Source organism: Mixophyes fleayi, chromosome 4 (assembly GCF_038048845.1).
Source record: "Mixophyes fleayi isolate aMixFle1 chromosome 4, aMixFle1.hap1, whole genome shotgun sequence".
NCBI lineage: Eukaryota > Metazoa > Chordata > Amphibia > Anura > Limnodynastidae > Mixophyes > Mixophyes fleayi.
Genome location: NC_134405.1, coordinates 128,279,782 through 128,300,654, shown reverse-complemented (window position 1 = coordinate 128,300,654; position 20,873 = coordinate 128,279,782). Strand labels below are relative to the sequence as shown.

At 39.7% G+C, this 20,873-nt stretch overlaps 1 protein-coding gene and 1 long non-coding RNA gene across 6 annotated transcripts in view; one reads left to right on the top strand and one right to left on the bottom strand.

Moving 5' to 3' along the window:
• CPEB1 (cytoplasmic polyadenylation element binding protein 1) overlaps window positions 1-7,056 on the bottom strand; it is a 32,905-nt gene extending 25,849 nt beyond the window's left edge. For 3 of the 5 annotated variants that reach the window (XM_075208202.1, XM_075208203.1, XM_075208204.1), the window contains exon 1: window positions 6,833-7,056. In XM_075208202.1, coding sequence (XP_075064303.1) covers window positions 6,833-6,970 — 138 coding nt within the window. In that variant the 5' untranslated portion in view covers window positions 6,971-7,056. Of the gene's footprint in view, window positions 1-6,233; window positions 6,378-6,832 lie in introns of those variants that run through there. The other 2 variants (XM_075208205.1, XM_075208206.1) reach the window with 2 other exon arrangements.
• On the top strand, window positions 6,485-12,987 carry LOC142152014 (uncharacterized). Its single transcript, XR_012691280.1, has 4 exons — window positions 6,485-6,854; window positions 8,056-8,112; window positions 8,670-8,846; window positions 10,864-12,987. It is a non-coding gene; the product is annotated as an uncharacterized LOC142152014 (long non-coding RNA).
• The last annotated feature ends 7,886 nt before the right edge of the window (window positions 12,988-20,873 follow it).

Below are 20,873 nucleotides of genomic sequence, written 5' to 3'. Positions count from 1 at the left end.
GATCTTTATTTTAATTGGAGAAGTTTCTAAAACCAAACCAGCAATGTGTTTTGGCAAGATAAAACATGATCGTGGAAGAGTATACACTCTTGAAATATCTGACTAAATGGTCGTTTACAGTGTGATCTGCACAATAATTGCATCAGTATATACCCAGCTTTAAGGTTGTTGGATAAAGCAAGGGCCCTCCAGTAGGCAAACTCCTGCATAGCTGTCCTGAAAAACAGCTATAACCTCTTAGCACTTTCCATTTTGGTGCTATAATGAAGCAAAGTCCAGCAGACATTCCTCAGGTTTCAACAGTTCCCTTTGTGATGTTAAATACTTGTGTCAAAAAAGACAAAAAGTATTATAGGAGTGATACCTTTATTGGCGAACCCAAAAAAAAATTATATTTGCTAGCTTTCAGAGCACAGAGGCCCCTTCATCAGGCTACTTTACAAATAAGTGACTAAATAAAGCTGGGTACACACTACAGTTTTCATCCAATAATCGGCTAACTCAACCGACATACGACCGCTCGTTCAAAAGTCGGGTCAGTGTGTGCAGTGACACGATGGTCGAAAGTCTGCCCAAATGGACGATTGTCACCTCATTTGGTTGGTCGTACCGTTTAATATTTTCGTTCCAATCTCGTTTCCGTTGTGTAGTGTGTATAAACTTCCGACCAATCCACAACAGGGAGTATGAGATTACAGTCATTGCTCATGACAAGATGGCTGTAAAAAGTCGCTAAAGGGACGTCCGCTCTTCCCTTTATCGTCCTAAACAAGGCTAGTGTGTATGCAGTCCATGGACCCAGCAATCGGACCATCGATCGCATGTGAAATAGCTTGGCATAAAAAGTTGGTTGAAATTTCTGTAGTGTGCACCCAGCTTTAGAAACAGGCACAACATTCAAGAGCTGTTATATCAAGAAATTTGTAGAGAGGGGGGGGGGGATACATCATTAAGATAAGCTGAAGTAAGGTTCTTATCAGCTTAAATGCCCAGATTTTTCTCTCCCTGTCATTGTTAAAGATCTTTCAGTATTAGGACATTTAAATCTGTCACTGTGTCCTGCTCCTGAGAAGTGTTTATTCTTTATTGTGCGTGTAGATTCATCCTGGATTGTAGTTTCTGATTTGTCTTGGTCAGACCAAGACCATTGCACTCCAGAAAACAAACCTCTACAGAGTTTGTGGGGACTACCAGTTAGCCACCAGCACAAGTTTTTATGGTCAATAGCATCTTGTCTAGATATGTCATTCTAGGACACAATTACTCTCTTAAGTTGCCAGACAGCTGGATAAGCTTCCACTGCAGTGGCTTGGTCCAACTTTACATATCTCACTGAATCAAACATTCATTGGTTGAAAAACATACCCCTTATCCAGAGGCACAGTTTCCAAAAGGAAAAAAAAAGTATGCTTTGCCACCAGAACAACCAGATCTACCACTTCTAAGCCTCAAGCTTGCAAATCTTCACCCAAACCTCTGCAAAGTGGTAAAGTCTGTGGGCATGTTAGGAGGAATGAGTCATGCATGGGAGTTGACGGATTGTGTGAGTCCAAGTGCATTTTGGGGCAAGTGTGTGTCTAAGGGCATGTGGTGGAATTTTGGAGCACCAGAGGCATACAGGTGCGTTTTGGAATGAGTGACATGAGTGTGTCAAGGTCATTTTATAGCGGTTTTTCATTCTTGAAATTAAGGACAATGTGTGGCCCTTTTAAAGGTTGGGGGACCACACATGTGTCCTTTGAAGTGCAGCAGGTTGTTCATCCCTGTATTGAGACATGGATTAAAAAAAATTAACACATTTACTGCCCAATTTGAGGTTTCTAATAAAATTCAACATGCTGCACGTCACCTGCAGTAGTTGACAATTGTTCACATGCAATCCATATCCAATTTTTCCTATACTTCAGGAAGATATCTGCAAATAAAGGGAGTAGTTTCTAAAGCTGTGTCAAATCACATTTCTAACGGAAACGTTTTCTCTAACAATCTGTTCCCAAGCCAGAGACCGGTCGGGCTGCTATACAGCTTTCCCCGCAGACTGCATGTAGCAGCCTCTAGGGCTACGGCTAAGAGGATGAGCACATTACTAAAATTTTACAATAGATCGTAGCACAGCTTTAACACAATAAAACCAGTGCATCAATTAAACATTTGTGCCATTTTCACAGTTAGTTCATAGGGGAATGTCTACATCAAGACAGCCTCTAGCTTAAGTCTCATGGATGCACACCAATGCACCTACAATTAGATTTTGATTAGAAGATTTAAAGCCATGAGCCACAGACTGTTCCCAACAGATGGCAATACCTGGATACAGCACACACACACTGCACACAGTTAAACAGTATACATTAATGAACGAGATACTTTGCTGCAGAAGACAGGATCATGTCAGATGCTGCCAAATCCATATCACTTTCATTTTAGATGTTACGGTGATAGACTAGTTGATTTGACATGTACAAGTAAGATATGCATGCTAGCACTAAACATTTGCAGTAGTACTGCTGCAAAGCACAGTCAACACAATATGCATTACAAAGCAGACCCACCTCTATTCTGAGTCACTATCCCTTCTGCAGATGCATCCACTGCCAGCATGAGCAGCAACTAGTGGCATCAATGCCTGCACATAGCACCTCCCCCAGAGAAGGGCGGTGAGACGAATCTCATGCTTCATCTCCATGACTGGGCAGGGTCTGCTTGCACTAGATCTTCCAATACAATGCCAAAGCAGCAGGTGGACCCTGGCTATGTAAATTCAGGCAAAGCTGAATAACTATCAAAAGATCTCATTTTGCCACTTTATGTGATGCTGGGCATCAACAATAGTGACTTTAAACTGCTAAAGATTGCTTTGTTAAATAAAAAAAAACAAAAATTCAAACACTAAATTGGGCAACACTGCATTAAGGCACTATCAGCAGCAATTTAGTGTTATACACAAAGGGTAGGGTATCCCTGCAAGACTCAGATTACGAGACAGACAATTAAAATAAAAAAGGATTTTTTTTATTGTAGACAGTACACCTCCATCTGTGGTACAGTACATTGCAGCTAATGTCAGGAACAACTGCTATGAACATTGGCCTGTTGTCAACTTCCAACAATGGCTGCAAGAGATATATTTTAAATCAGGAGCGCTCCTCCCCTGTAATTCATCTAAGTTTCCCTTCCCTTGTTATTCATTTACAGCCACCCCCACATATTTTAATTCAGCACCACCCCCGTGATTCCTTTTCACTCCCCTACTACACTGCTTATTCACCCTTATACAATAATCAGCTAGGAAGGGTGTCCCTGGTAACATAAATCATGCTGATTTTCCTGGTCATTGATGGTCTGTGATCATGCTCAGCTATGGTGATGACATCACTGAAGTGTTCTGCTGACAGCCAATCAGTGATTAAAAAAGCCATTTGTTCTTCTTACCTTGCACACAAGCAGCAGTTCGAGGCAGTGGAAAGAATTACATGGACAAAGCAAGGCACATGATTTTCTGTCAGGGCATTCTTGTGCTATACACATTCCTTTATATATTGTAGAGAATTTAACATTGCCAAGTGCACTTGGACAAGAGTCTTCAACAACACTTACAGTTTAACCTCAGACACTGATGCACAGCGCAGACATACAAGAAATGTGTAAGAAATTTTTTGCAATGCGATTGGCTGAGCTGTGCAATTCTGAAATGGAGACAATATGTATCCAAAATCCAGAGTTAGTGGGTTAAAATGTTTGCAAGTTTGTTTTTCTCAGCACTTCCAAGTGTTACACCATGGTAGGGGACTGAAATAGAAATTAAACAGACGTCTTCCATCTTCAGATGACCACTGTATACACCACCCTGCAACTTTTACCTGAACATTGCTTCTCTCTTTGCTTTTGTTTTTAAAGGCATGGTTTGTAAAGGAAACAGATAAAAACAATGAGGGCAAATTGTTTCCTTTGTCTTGCGAAAGGAAGCTGGGATGAAATGGGATAATGTAGAGACAAAGGGGGGGGGGGGGGGGGGGTGTACATGTATATAACTAGTCTCTTCCTTGTTTTTAGCAGAATTTTAATATGAACAGACCATCTGTATAGCCCTATTACAAATTACAGGCTGTCCTGGATATAAATGCTTCCAGTGCAGAGCAGCCATATCGCAGGGGAAAGTAGTGCCTGTTAATTCAGAGACATTGCTGAAAAACAAAGGCACTAAAAATGTAGTTAGTAATGCTATGTACACTGCATGTACACTGTATATGTACACTGCATTTCTAAAGAAAGTTAAGTAAATGGCTGTGAAAATAAATTCTACCAAGTGACTGTACATTTTAGCAGTTATGTGTGTATAAGCTTATGCAGTAGTTTTTTTTTTAAAACATTTGTTATATTTCAGGGCATCAGAGTGGACGTTTACATTGTAAAATAAAATATGGTTAATCCAAGTTCACATTATAATGAATACCAGTTGACTAGTTCATTAAACTCATGTATAAATGTGTTTTCTTATTCTTAATTTCACTAAAGACCCTCCCTTGGTAATCCCTTTCCCTCTTTCCTTATTAACCACCCTGTTTTATTAATGTTCTTTTAGACTTTGCAGCCATTTTCTACAGTTTTAGAAAAATCTTTAATAAAAAATTATGGAGTAAACAAATTATATGGTTGAATAATATTTACATAGACATTTGACAAAGATTACCTCCTGTTTTGATACACTACTACAACAAAATAATAGTGACGTGCCGCAGCACCATAGTCTGAAAGAGGTAAGAGTTTGTGACCATACTACACTCTGTGGTAAAGGCCAAATAAGCTGTACTTCTCCCAAACATCCATATTGATTGTAACATCTACCATTTGGCATCTCTCCATAATCCATGAGAGAATCAGGATATCAAATATAGTGCCACAATTAAACACTGCAGTTTTGTCAATACAAACTGCCAAAGTAGAATATGTTCCAAATGGCTGGCACTGTATTATCCTTATGATGCTTATCCCTTGGACCTACTAGTCAATAGATCGATAATGTGAACCATATGGAACTCAACATTTTTTCTATATGTAGGACAGTGCAAGTCATGTGATTTTCTATCAACATCCTTCCCTTATGTCAGTGGATCCCATACTCTCTCAGTTTGAGGCACCGTTAAGCTCTCCATAATTTTTTCAAGGCACCTCCAAGCAAAAATAATCAAGTAGTCCCCTATCTTGCTTATCACCTGCCCTGGCCACAGCACCCCTTTGAGGACACCGCAGCACCCCAGGGAGCCACGGCACACAGTTTGGGAACCGCTGCCTTATGTTGTATTTTTACCTATATACATCCTGTTTCATTTAATGTGGCTACATTACAACTGTATAACATTACCAGTATAATCTGATTTGGTAGTGCCCCATTGACATTTTTACTCTGATTTAAAATATTCTTTATCAATATATATTTTATTTAATATTTGTATCTTAAGCACATAAAATGTGTGCATGCACTGAAAATGCTAGTGTGTACATAGCCTACAAATTGCATCTAGGAGATGAGATGGATCTATATCTCCACTGCAACATATTTAGTTACTGAAAGTGAAATATAAGCTGCAATGAATGGATCCTTAGTTAATGTCCAACAGTGACACTTGAATTTTAAGTAGTCTCTCCAGCAAGCTCTCATTGTGACAAGTTATTGTGTCTCCCACCCAGACGGCAGACAGACCACGAGGTCAATCTATTAAAGAGTGAAACGCCCTAACCAAAACTGGTTTTGCCCTATACATTAGGCGGTCACCTTACTCTACATGTTGAGTTCAAACGACCCTGGAGCACTATGACCTTGGGCTGAGAAACTGCATGTAAATCCTATTCATGACACAAGTGGGTAACAGTACGACTAAGAATGGCATCTGCAGCAATTGTTCTACAATAGCACAGTGCCATAGAAACACCAGAAGAGGTGACCCGAATTTTCAACTACATTTATTTTTACGGTCCCTTTAAATACCTTGACACAGTAATAAGTCAGGGCTGCAAAGACTGGGAGACCGCAAATTGTGGACATTTGGCAAACCCGATACTGTATAATCTGCCATTTCTCAGGCTAATTACGCTCCCACATACGTGCAGCCATACCCGTAGTCACAGCTATTGGTCTTTCCTACTTATCTGAATTGTGGCAGTAAGTGAACAGACACCAGCAAAACGCCAAATTTACACCCACACAATGCTCCACATGTAGGGAAGAAACATACGCTGCACTACAGAATACAAACATCCCACTACATGGCGTCAGGACTACAACCACCAGTGGTTACGGGACACCACAGGGCCAACAGACGAGGAACGAAGCACAAGAACCTGCATGGACCACATGTTTCCAGCCTTCTTCCCGCCAGCTTTCAGCGGGGCGTGGCGAGTAGAACGCTGGACCAGAGAGGCATGTGATGTCATTAGCCATTCTCACCCATACACCATTAACCCCTGCTGGCCAAAGGAGCCACACATCAAGTCATTACAATGCTATGGTTATAGGGGGCCGCTAAACACCTTATCGTAATCCCTGTAGGTTACTACGGTCATGTTACAAGTATGCAAACTGAGGCTCTAGCTGGCGTGGGATGCAGTTCCAGTTTGCGGACCGTTATTATAGGCATATAAATCCTACATTGGCATACTTAGTCTACTGATCACAGCGTCATAAGTGTCTTTATTACTATTTTCTGTACCCAACACAAGTACGGTAATCTCCCCCCTGGTTAATGCTGTCTGCACTGACCCACAGATAATCCAGCACTAGTTATTATCATGCAAACTACATGGATACTAGTTACGCAATCAACCAAATCCTTACCAGTGGGAAAGCCATCGCACAGGTAAATGCTCTGCGAGTCTGGAGATTATCTTTCCCTAGACTTTCTGTCTTTAAATCCAATGGTTTGTTTTCTAAGATCTTTTTTAACAATGAGTTATGTTCGGGCAGAAGAGACATTTATAGTTCCCCACTAATGACTGGATCCATCTGAATTGGCAGCACCTGTCTGCAGCCGCTGGTGGGATTAGGCTGTGGTGTCAGGGTGTAGCGACTCAGTACATGTGGGAGGGGCTGGTAGTCCCAACATATCACCAGAGAGAGAGGGGGGGGGGGCTTTCATTATATCTTATTTATCTTCATACAAATAACTCACCCTGAGCCTGAATCATTAAGGAAAGTCAGTAAGGCAAAACCATGTTACATTGGAGGGGAGGAAAATTTAAATTGTGATGGCAGATTTATAGTTGGCATAGTGCATGTTGTAGATCAACTGCAAATTTATGTGTACAAATAAGCTATCAATTATTTGTATGCTACATAAACAAAACAGCTAGTATTTCTTATATGTAAAATAATAAACTATGGCCCCATAAGTACATCAGTGGATTTTTATTGAAAAAAAATCCTTAATGTTTTCTAAAAACTAAGACGTTTTTCCCCGCCCAGGAGGGAAACCACATGGTAGAACCTAGAGGTCTATTTACAAAGGTGCAATGAGCAGTGCAATTTCCCCTACATTAACCTGCTTTTTGTTGGTAATCGCTGTAACCATATTACATTTTAGGGATTACAATGTTAGTGATTTACAAAGCAGCGAGTACAAAATAATGCCATATCAGTATGGCATGGGTGATGGGGTGCAGTGAAGCCAGCAAGGCTTTGGTTTATTCTCCCCGACGAGTCAGGTCCCTATGAACATGTGCTGCAGCATTAGGCTGTCATTGAAGAGTTAAAATATATTGTAAATAGGGGGGTCTTCCCAGAGCAACCCCGGCATAGTAAATACCTGAGATGCAACGTTATGCTGTGATACACAGTGGTATCTATTGCAGTGTGCAAATAGTAAATAGACCCCTTAATATATTAAGCATACTTGACTACTCTCTGGGAGGCTCCCAAATTTCAGGGACACCACCCGGATTAGACATCTTCTCGGATCGTAAAAATTGCCGATATTCACAGCATTAAATATCAGGGCGGGGCTTAATCGTATTATTAAGCGCCGCTCACTTTTAAATGCCATACATTTTTGCATTTTATAGCCCTCTCATACGCCTGTCACATGACCTGTCATCCCGGAGGATAGAGTCAGAAAGCTGGTAAGTATGATATTATCTAGCTAATTAAATGCATTGTAAGAGTTGACATAAAGTAAGGAGGCTGGTGCTGGACAAGAGATAAGTGTGCACACAAATTTATAGTTTATTGGGAGTACTACAAAGCAGGCTGTCTTCTGGCTGAACAGGTGGAGATTTTTTTTTATTTTAAAACACATTAAAAAACAGTTCTCTCTTCAATAACTAAACTAAAACCTCATGTACCCTCCTGATGACAGGTCCTCTTCTAATGTAGATGGAATTTTAGTTATTTAGACTTTGTATATAGAATAGGGTGCACATTGTCAATGTTGTAGCATTCACCTTGTGAATTGTTGATAACTAGACATTGGACCTTAATACAGTGCAATATTGTTTTATGTGTGGGTAAAGTGATCATTTCATCAGACCTCCACTCAAGATTGATAAACCAAAATTAAATCACGCAATGAATGGGATTTGTTCTAAATGAACATAACATACTTACATTATTAAACATAATTATTATTTCCTAGCCTTATATTATAGGCGAATACCTATTTAGCACTTCTGCTTCACAGCACTGGGGTCATGAATTCAAGTCCCAACCAAGGCGTTATCTTTGTGGAGGTCTTAGCATCTTACCAACATTATGGGCCCCCGGGCTGCGCTTCTCAATGAAAATGTCGGGTGGCATGGAGGAGGGGAACAAGGAGGCAGCTGGATTGCCACCTGCCCTAACTGCATGACCACAAAAGGTAAGTTTTTTTTGGGGTTTTTTTCAGGATTATCTATTCTTATTAAGAAAGAGCCCTGCCTATGGGGCCCCCTTGCACGTGGGGCCCCTGAGCACTTGCCCATCATGCCCAGTGAAAAAGATGGCCCCGGGTCTTAGTAGGTAAGCTGTACATTCTGCTATGGCGGGTTTGGGTAAAAGCCGGAGCCATATTAAATGCATTGAAAAAGCGGAAAAGAATATAAAGTGTATTGAAAACCCGGAAATCATAGTAAATATATTGTAAAAGTGACAAGCATGTAGTAAGTGTATAAAGCCGGAAACCATAGGTAATGTATTGAAAAAAGCCGAAAACCATATTAAATGCGTTGAAAAAACCGAAAACAATGTAAAGAGTATTAAAAAAAGCCGTAAAATCAATCAAATGCACTGAAAAGCGCTACGGAATTTGCTGGCACTATATAAATAAATGATGATTGAAAAAGCCGGAAATCATAGTAAATGTATTGTGAAAGTGGCAATCATGTAGTAAGGGTATAGAAAAACCTGGGGACCATATTAAATGCATTAAAAAAGCCGGAAATAATAGAAAATGTTTTGAAAGCCAGATACACATATATAAACACACACACCTTGCCATATACACACTGAATTCATACAAAACACCTAGATCTACACTAGATTCACCCAAAGGGCCGGAAACCATAGTAAAGGAATTGTAAAAGCGACAATCGTGGCCTATTCAGCTTTGGTTTTTTTTAATGTTTTAATAAATAGATGCCAAAGTTTTGAGTTATACAGCCTACAAATTCTTCTTTTTTTATTTTTTTATATATATATACATTTTTTTATTGAATTTGTAGGCAGGCAAATATATGGTAAAACATGTTACAATCTTTGGAAGCATGAATGTACAGTCAGCCTACAAGTAAATATAATTTTTATACTTTTAAATGAACGAATGTTAGGTCCGATATTGCATTAGTGTGTATGCTCCCACGATCACGTTTTATCGTACAAAAGCCAATTGTATTGTTTCATTATATATTTTTAAAGCATTTTCTATAGTTTCCGACTATTTTAATACATTTACTAGGATTTCATGCTTTTTCAATACAATTGCTATGACTTTTGAAACCTCCCCTCTGGGAGATCCTGGAGGGGAGGTCATGTGACAAGTGTATTAATGGCACTGCATAGCGAGGGGATCGGGGCTTAATGGTGCAAAATTGCGTCATTAAGCTCCGCCTCCAATGCGATCCAGGAGGATGCCTATTTTTGGGGAGCCTTCCAAAAATTCCAGGAGAGTAGGTGAGTATGCAATATGGTTTTCGGCTTATTCAATACATTTAATATGGTTTCCGGCTTTTTCAATATACTTTACATTTTCCAGCTTTTTCAATATACTTTGCATGGTTCCTGGCTTTTTCAGTATAGTTTACAGATTTTCGGCTTTTTCAATACACTTAATATGATTTCTGTTTTTTTCAATACATTTTACATGGTTCCAGGTTTTTTCAATATACTTTACATGGTTTCCAGCAATGCATTTAATATGATTTTCGGCTTTTTCAATGCATTTAATATGTTTCTGGCAATGCGTTTAATATGATTTCCATTTTTTTTCAATACACTTTACATGGTTTCCGGCTTTTTCAATGCATTTAGTATGTTTCCGGCTTTTACCTTCTTCCTGCTATGGCTACCATAATATAATGGTTTTTTTTTATATAATGTACACGTTCTATTTATTTTTAAAGGTGTGATGTGTAAATCGGTAAAGTAGCCAAACAAAAATCTTCTGGTTTGGTGCAAACAGGTTTGGTTATTAAATGTTTAATGTCAGTGACTAAGCATGTGGGAGTGACTTTCACATGGTAGCAAGCAGTGAGCAACTTGTGAATTTGAATGCAAAATATGCTTTGAGGGTTTTAGTTGCACCTTAAATCAAGGTTTGTGCAATAAGGACGGCCATTAGAATATATTACATAGAAATATGGTGATTTCTAATTATAGTAATATTACTGCTCTCTCTACAGCCAAGAAATCTTGTTGCTTGGATACATTGCTTACATTGAAGTTCTGGACTCACCTGAACTCACTCACCTCGACTCATCTGAACTCCTCCTCCTTTACCATTGCCTGAGTACACCAGTTTCTGTGGACATTCACCATCTGGATTCACCTGTACATGTGGTCTTGCACAATTTGTTTTTGTGCATGCTTTCTTCTCTGCCTGGTTTTCTACTTTCTTTAGCTTTAACAATTTGTTATTGCCTTGTATTTTATTTAGTATATAATTTAGTTTCATTTAGCTTGATTGACTACTGGTTGCCCATTGGTGCTCCTCGCCTCTGTCTCTACACTCTTCCTGCTTCATCTGCCCCCGTTTCTCTTCCTCTGCACGTTCCCCTCTCCCAATCTCTCACCATGCCTCTTCGTTCATGTCCAATACCCATCCTCTCCCCCAGCCCCCTTCCCTGCCCCAACTATAGCCCTCATCCATGCTTCAGCAACCCTGCCAATCTCATCCTTATCTCCCCACTTCCCTCCCTCCCCTTCTGTGCCCTCTGGTACACCAGATCCCTACATAATAAACTGCCCTCTATCCACGACCTCTTCAATTCCAACTCTCTTAACCTGCTTGCTATGACCGAAACCTGGCTCACTTCTACTGACACTGCTTCCCCCGCCGCTCTGCCCCATGGGGCCTCTCCTTCACCCTTTCCACCAGACCGGACGACCATCCAGGATGTGGTGTGGGCCTCTTCCGTTCCCCTAACTGTACCTTTCGGGTCATTCCCACTGTGCCTTCCCTCTCTTTCTCCTCCTTTTGTACTCCACTTTATCCGTCTCTTCTCCCCTATCTAACTCTGTGTGTCTGTCATTTACCACCCCCTGGCCCCACTTCCCTTTTTCTTGACAACCTTTCAGCCTGGCTTCCCCAACACCTTTCCTCTGACCTCCCCTCCATTATACTAGGTGATTTTAACATTCCTATTGATAACTCCACTGACCCTGCCTCCATCAAGCTTCTTGCCCTTTCTTCCTTTTTTGGTCTCACTCAAAGGTTATATTTTAAATTATTTTTTTGATTTGCATGGAAAGCATAAATTGACATTCTGAATGTGGATTGTTTTGTGCACCAGTATTGAATCCAGCCTTTTCTGTTCTCCTTTTTTTCGTAGGCTAAAATATCTCAGCATGTGTAGGTAGTATTGGAGCACAATTATCACAAAACGTATAATAAATGATAAGATAAAATGCAGAGCTTAAAAGCTAATTCCTGCTTTTACACCTATATCCCCCTCATCTTCAGTGTCATAAGCACTATGTGGCTGGACACATACTCATCTCATCCAGAGCCGCAATAGCTCAAAGCTGAAAATCCCCTTTGGTTCCATCTCTTACCAAAATCATCAGCAAAGTTCAACACAGCTATGAGATGGAAACCATAGGGTTTAACTTCCCCTCAAGGGCTTCCTCCCCCCTGGTTAAATGGTTCACATAGTACAATTTTTTTTCAGAGTATAGACCAGTGTCTGCCACCTAACTCTCCCATGCTGTATACCCCTCTGGAGGGTAGATGTCCTGTTTTAAAAATGTATTTTTATGGTTGATTGGGTTCAATACGGTCAGTCTCCGACTCTTGCCCCCCTGTCTGTCTCCCTCCCCCTCCCCCATGAAGTCTTTGTCTTATGTGTATTTGAATGTTTCTTGTGTTATTGATTGTTGTTACTTTTTTGATTGTTTGTTTATGGGCAGTTCTGACTGATTTATTGGATCTACATTATGCACTGTACTCTGTTGTAACTGCCATGTTTGTTACATATTCTTTTACTAAAAACTAAAACCTTTTAAGCTAAAAAAAAAGCTAATTCCTGTTTCATATTAAAAGCAAATATAATACTCCATAGTTACAGTATCTGCCCATCGCTGTATTCGCAAACTCTTCTATTTCCTATCTTAGTTTTCTTTGACAACTTCAACGTTTGCATTTTGACCCTCTTTATTGTTCCCTGGGCGGTCAATCAGCCTATCATGTAGGCAAGTAGGCCAACCAAAATGATACCTCAGAGTGTTGTACTTTGCAATCAGAAACAATATGAAAAGTGAAGAGGCATCAAATACTTTAGCTGTGTAACAGGTTGCACTGAGATAAGTAAAACTGCATAATTTTACTTTTCATTGATTTTATATTATTTAATTTCTACAGGTTTATTTACTATTGTGCAGTGGTACCACTCATTATGAATTGCTGCAAATTGCAGCAATACATAATGCATTACCGCTGCTATTTACTATGCCTTGGCCACGCAGGGAGCCCTGCGAAAGAGACTCTCCTACACACAGTGTTTTCTGACTAACGCTGCCAGTGAAAGCAGAATCTTAACTGCGCATGCACAGATAAAGTTCACACATGTCAGGGGCGGATCTAGAAAATTGTTGTACCCGGGGCAATTTAGTGGGGAAGGGGGATATAGGTCCTGGCCCCTTTCTGACTTCTGAGGCTGCCGGTGGCTCGGCAGTGACAGGTAGGGAGATTGTGCTGCCCGGCTGCTCTGATTGTGTTTAAAACACAATCAGAGCAGCCGGGCAGCACACTGTCACTGCCTGTCACTGCCGAGCAGACCTGCACATGGTGTTCAGCCGCCCCTCTTAGGGGGGGGGGGGGGGGGGGCGATTGCCCCGATCACCCCCCCCTGGATCCGTCACTGACACATGGTCATAGGATTTTACCCAGCAGGAGATCATGTAAGGCCTTTCCAGCTTCTTTAGACCCCATAGATACAGGTAAGCTAATGCCATCCTGTGATGACGTTAGTTTGCAGCGAAAAGCAGTAGCTTTCGCTGCTTAGTAAATCACAAACATTGCACATAGAGTTGTATTGGGACTACGGTAACCCACGAAAAGTTGATTAATGCAGGTGAAATCTTGCATACTTTGCCAAAAGCAACTGCAGGCAGTGTTTTATGTGCCTGTTGGTAAATCTTATGATGGGTCTTTTCTGACCAATAAACGTTTTTTGGCACATTATCATACTACAGAACTCTACCTTTGTAATCCCATTATAAGTACATGTATGAGACAGGAAAATCCAAGTTCTTTTGCAGGGAGAAACAAAATTGTACGTATTCTTTTGAAATTATTTTATCCCACTAAACAAAATATCGTCTTTGCACGTTGGTGCAAAGAAAGGCACATTCAACCTGATCCGCCCCTCTTTTCTTCTTTCGGCATGTGCAAACTCTTGCACCCTTCCACATGCCACCAGTTTAATCAGCAAACCCATATATTAAATGGGGTTCTATTGAGCAAAAGTAGGCAGCTGCTGTTTTGCACTTTTGTGGTTCGTAAATGATCTATATTGTTAGAAAATGAATGAAAAGTCTTCAACCACTTCTGTTTGCCTATGAGATGCTCTATGATTAGTAGTACTCCTTACTAGCCTAGTGGGTTGATGTAGCATGGGGGCTGTTGGTAGAGGGGTATAGTGCTATCCCATGAGCATAGTAGTTGCATTTATTAGCAGCCTAGCTGTTCTAAAGGCCTCCCATGCTAATGTTGGGGACAATTTAAATATTTCTTCCTTGTGTGCTTAAAGATAAAGGAATAAAACAGAATAGGAAAATCTCAGTTACCTGTGCTTCATCAATTCTCTGATCCAGCTGGTCTTGTTATGCCAACAACAGATTGAGCAGGACAGTCAACCGCCTGCTTGGGGCAAGCTTTTTTTTAAACTGATTGTTAAAAAATAGAGCCTATTCCCCTGGTGACAAGGGGCCCGATTCATTAATTAACGTAGGCAAGAAATTGAGTAAGTTTTCTTACTCAAGTTTTTTTTATCAAAACCATGTTACAATGCAAGGGGTGCAAATTAGTCTTCTATTTTGCACATAAGTTAAATACTGTCTGTTTTTTCATGTAGCACACAAATATCAACATTAAGGGCTAGATTTACTAAGCTGCGGTTTTGAAAAAGTGGGGATGTTGCCTATAGCAACCAATCAGATTCTAGCTATCATTTTGTAGAAGGTACTAAATAAATAAAAACTAGAATCTGATTGGTTGCTATAGGCAACATCCCCACTTTTTCAAACCCGCAGCTTAGTAAATCTAGCCCTAAATATCAGTGTACAAATAAGCTATCAAGTATTTGTGTGCTACATGAAAAACAGCCAGTAGTTAACTTATGTGCAAAATAGAAAACTAATTTTCACCCCTTACATTTTAACACGGATTTGTCCAGCAAACTTAAGTAAGAAAACTCACTCAATTTCTTGCCTAAGTTTCTTAATGAATCAGGCCCAAGATCTCTATAAAGAGGTAACAAAATGTGTACCGGAGGAAGTGCTATGTAATGAGAATGGTGTTTAGAATAACTTACTCAAAATCATGTCACTGTTATAAGTGGATTATAGATACAAAACATATTAAGACTTATATCCAGCGTGCAGAGCAGTATAACTGATACTGTGCATTGATCTTAATTAAATACAAAGAACATTTCCAGTGTAATTATCTTCTGACTGCACTGACAGACACAGGTTTTCCATAAATGATCCAGTCACTCAATCCAACAGGCTGGATGGCTGGATCTTGTTCAGTTCTGTTCACCCAACAATTGTCTGGAATGGACTGTGAGTGGCTGACTTAAGTAGGAGTGCACTTAGGTGGGTTTCTCTTTCCCAGAAACACACATTGAATCACATGATCCATTGGACAACAATGGCGTATTCTTTTGACTACCCCTCCCTGTATAGTACCTATATATAACACATGTGCCCCAGTGTAACCTGCAGGAACTACGAACGGCACACTTCACCATGTAGACCAATCAGAGGAGACAAGGTGTGACAAGGTGTGATCTCTGATTCGATCGCCAATCCACGCTGCACTGTAGGAAAATAAAATACCTGGGGGATGATATTAAAGAGAGAATAGTGCTTGTAAGGACATCTAGGATTAGAAAAGGGATTTTTTTATGCAGGGAAAATACTAGCTGCTTTTGCATGTAGCAAATACTGGACAGATTTATTTTTAAACTGATTTCTTGACCTAGAATGTGTCCCACTCCCAGCCAGGGGGTATTGAGGACGTGCTTAAATGAAAAAGCTACATTTGCATCACTCATTTAGAGTGAAATATGCAGTTAGGTGTAAAGAATGGAGAAATGTATTATTATTCCTTCCTGTACTTACAAATATCTGTGACCTCCTGATTCTCAGATTGTGCTGGAGCTGGATTCAGGCTGGTCTGGTCCAAGTCCCCTAATGGAACTCATTTCCTGCCATTTCCCTGCTCTCTCACATCACTGACTTTCCCAGTTGATTTTAATCTATTTTCAGTTTTCAGCCCATAACACCCCTGAACCTCGTACCTTATGTCTGCCCCTTTGTTGGCTCTGCTTCTTTGCCTTTATGCCTGTCCCCATTGCCTCTCACTGACTCTTCTGTTAAAGAATACATGGGATGTTAAGTTTATGTAAATACAATTGCACGTATAAAATTTAATTTACTGAGACTCATCCATAAATCCTTGCCATCCATAGACACACAGCCTTATTGAAAATAAACCTGAAAAATTACCATGTGCCAGCAGCATATTTCATCATCATGATCATCATCATCGTTTCTTTATATAGCGCCACTAATTCCACAGCGTTGTACAGAGAACTCACATCAGTCCCTGCCCCATTGGAGCTTACAGTCTAAATTCCCTAACATACACACACAGACAGAGAGACAAGGGTCAATTTTGATAGCAGCCATTTAACCTACTAGTATGTTTTTGGAGTATGAGAGGAGCACCTGGAGGAAACCCACGCAAACACAGGGAGAACATACAAACTCCACACAGATAAGGTCATGGTCGGGAATCAAACTCATGACCCCAGTGCCTTGAGGCAGAAGTGCTAGCCACTAGGCCATTGTGCTGCCCATATTTGCATAGTATCAACTGTAGGCCTTATATTTTTTGGTAATCGACATGTACAGTATGTCTGGGTCTTTTTATACATAAAACTGTAAGAAATGTCATCAAACAAGACATTGAAATAAGTATACATAGACCTCCAGCATGATAAACAAAAGGATTGCTGAAATACATTTTATGTTGATTATACTGGGTTCTATGACACCTGTTCTGGATATTTTAATTAAAGGATTTGAAGACAATAGAAGCAATATTAAAGGTCTCAATTACATTTGTTCTAGAATTTAAAGTATCTGTTATCAAATTTTAATCAATATTCTGATACTTTAGGACTGGACTGTTTGAACCTGGCTTAGACCAACTAAATGTAACTTAGAAATTTATTTTTAAATGAGAAAGTGACCACCTAGCCAGTATGTGCCTGCGCCTGCATACAAATTAAACGTGCTTAAGAAATTAAAAACAGAGGAAACATACTCACAAAGAACAATACTCACAGTTGGGACACACAAAATTTTAGTAGTCATTACAACTATCTGTCCTGTTTTTCAGAAATTCCCAATTAGGTAGGAGGAGCTGCTGTCACTGGGCATGCGCAGCAGTTCAGTTTTGCCCATTTTAGTATCAGTACTGAGGTTTCGGTGCTTCTCAAATGTAGTTCTCACTCAAAAACTACATTTGAGAACCGCTGTGCTGATACTAATGTCGAAGTCGTATAATTGGATGAACGAAAGTATATTGGTTAATATTGTTTTATCGTGCGATTGCACTCAGTATGCCACGCTACACGTGCCATACTGCGATCACACAGTAAAATACGCACGCACACACTCGCACTACAACATTTTGTTATTTTCATATTTCATATATTCCACAGTGATTTATGAGCAGATAGTAATTAGTTTATTATTAGTTTATATATTATGATTATATGTACACTTTAGTGTTATTTAAGGTTCTGGTTATAGGATATGTGTCATGTCTGGTATCATTTTAATCCCCTATTCATCAGCAGTTGTCTTCTTTTGCCGAAGAGATCGCACATTGCATACTCTAGTTAGTGATGTTAGGGAATAAATCCTTAAAGTTATACTGACTGTAATGTGTGAATAGACTAGCTTAAACTGGTTTCTGAGCGGGAGAATCATCTGGAATGTTGACCCTCAGCCTTAGAGGGGGTTGTTTGAACTAGCCTATGACCTGTTTACACTGGACCCACCTGAAGTCTGGACCTATAGAAGCAAGCCACGTCATCTGCATTGTTCTCTCTGTAACACTGAGTGTATATAATATAGCTGTACTCCCACTGGCTTCAGTCATTCTTTGACCACAGTATTCTGTAGTCAAATACTGTCCTCTGGTACCAGTGGGAGCGCAGCTAGCGCAAGCGAACGCACCGGTATGTATTTATCTTTTGGTATTGGCTGTACTGTATTATAATCATGTATTGAATTGTTAAATTATTGCATCTGCTAAAATAAATTACTTTGTGCTTTGGAAACACAATATAATCGTTTATGCAATGCTTATTTGAAAATGATAGAATTACTTTAATACTAAATTGGCTGAAACAGAACTCAAATGTAATCAGTGTACCGGTGAGCTGTGCTGGATTAAAGCTTTGCGTGGCACTGAAGCAGGACATACCTCCTAACTGTCCTTGTAGTCGGACCAAATCCTGACTAATCAAAACGGTCACCCAAATTCGGGACTGCCCCAACAGATTCAGGACAGTTGACAGACTATCCTGCTCTCTCCTACCTGTCTTGTCACCTTCACCATCTGTGGCTGTGTTGTGTCCATATTGTCGCTACCAATAAATATTGTCGAATGCAATTAATGTGGTTCCAAAGCACAAAAGAGATTTAATAGTAAAATTTAGCAAAACACAATAATAATACAAAGTACAACCGATACATACGCTGCACAACCCTGGATCCAGGAACAGTCCGTCAAAGCTGATGTCTGTTGGCAAAGAGAGGCCGTTCCTGAATCAAGGGCTGCGATGATGTCACAAATACACACAGATAATACTAAGAGAGGTCTTCAGTGGTCCAGGGTTTACAATGTTCCAGTAGACTGCTGGTCATAGGTCAGTTTAATTGATCTCTTCTCAAAAGAGGGGGCAACTCATTCCAACTGTTGCATATGTGTCTTCCCACCGAAGAACCGGTTTAAACTGACCCATAAACAGTGCTTTTGAGTATTAATCTCATATTGTTCATAATTAGCGGCCGCTAGGTGCAATTGCTACTCTGTTGACACAGGGTTTCTGCTGGTATAATAGGGATTATAATATGGATTAATATGAGACCAAACTCCATATATTTTAGAGGATCTGAACCATAAATACCTTTACTATAGTATTATTTAAGTATAAATAAACTTTCATTAATTTATTAAATAATCAAGTGTGGGTTGGTTCTTTTAGAACATGTGTACTATTTACAAGTGTAAATGGAAGTGTGTGTGTTATTTACCTGTGTAATTGCGTCATTACACGTAGCGTACTAAATGCAATTGTACTGTAAACCAATATTCTTTAATTTAACTAACTTCATCCAATTATTCGACTTCCACAGCTGCTGGTTTCTTTAGATCAGTTGCTGCTTGTCTGGATCCTGGAATGTTGGGGGCCCTATTTGGAAAAATAAATACCTACATGAAATTTAGAAACCTCCAACCATCCCTGGCATTAAATGAACAGCACACACATTTAATAATTAGGCCTCTCTTCAGCCCCAACATCAAAGTAGCAGTACTCACATTTGATAAATAAATCTATTTTCCTCCAACCAACCCCAACATTAAATTAATAGTATTCCCATTTAATAAATAATCCTATGACCCTTCATCTAAACAGCCCGAGCAATAAATTAATAGCATTTACGTTTAATATAACTATTTCCCAAAACCATCCACGGCATGAAATAATAATATATTCACATTTAATAAATGGCCCTTCTTCCAATCTCCACCCTACATTTAATTATAGACCCAAACCAACTCAACATTAAATTAAAGGTCCACTATCACCCCACAAATAGTATAGCATCCATTAAATAATTAGCCCCCACCTAAACTCCACCATTAAATTAATAGCCTACTGTCACAGTTACTGTTAACGTAGGAGCCTGGCTGGTATCAAAGGCTTTTATTGACAATTACATTAAGTTTATGCAAAGAGTCAATATTTGCAGTGTTGACCCTTCTTTTTGAAGACTTCTGTAATTCGCCCTGGCATGCTGTCAATCAACTTCTGGGCCACATACTGACTGATGGCTGCCCATTCTTGCCTAATCAATACTTGGAGTTTGTCAGAATTTGTGGGTTTTTGTTTGTCCACCCACCTTTTGAGGATTGACCACAAGTTCTCAATGGGATTAAGATCTGGGGAGTTTCTTGACCATAGACCCAAAATTCTGACCCCCAAGCCACTTAGTTATCACTTTTGCCTTATGGCAAGGTGCTCCATCATGCTGGGAAAGGCATTGTTTGTCACCAAACTGTTCTTGTATGGTTGGGAGAAGTTGCGCTTGGAGGATATTTTGGTACCATTCTTCATTCATGGCTGTGTTCTTAGGCAAAATTGTTAATGAGCCAACTCCCTTGGCTGAGAAGCCAAGCAACATTATTGAGGTGCTGTGAGTTCTCCCTTTCTATCTTAAAATTCAAAAGTATAAGTTAAAACATAGTAAAACAACTATTTCTCGTACCTACATTAATATAACCCACAAAATATTAGCTAATAAGGTTTGTGCTCACATGGCCTGTGACTGCAGAACCTTCACAACCAATCAGTTCAGCTAAAAACGATAGGTGGCAATCTTAGCTGGGTGGGATGGGGGTCCGTGTTAGGAAGTAATGTGGATATTGTATTACAGAGATTTAAAGCTGCCGCTTCATTATCACAACGTTTATTTGGCTCTGAGTACAAGATATTACTAGAAGAATAGTGAGATATACATTAGTCATCACTATGTGAAATTGCAGGTAGGTTCGTATCTAAAAGTGTATCTGCTAATAAGAAAATATATAATGTAACCAGAATACTTCCATAAAATCACACTTATCAATGGGTGTAAAATGAAAATCATTTGTTTCCTAACACTC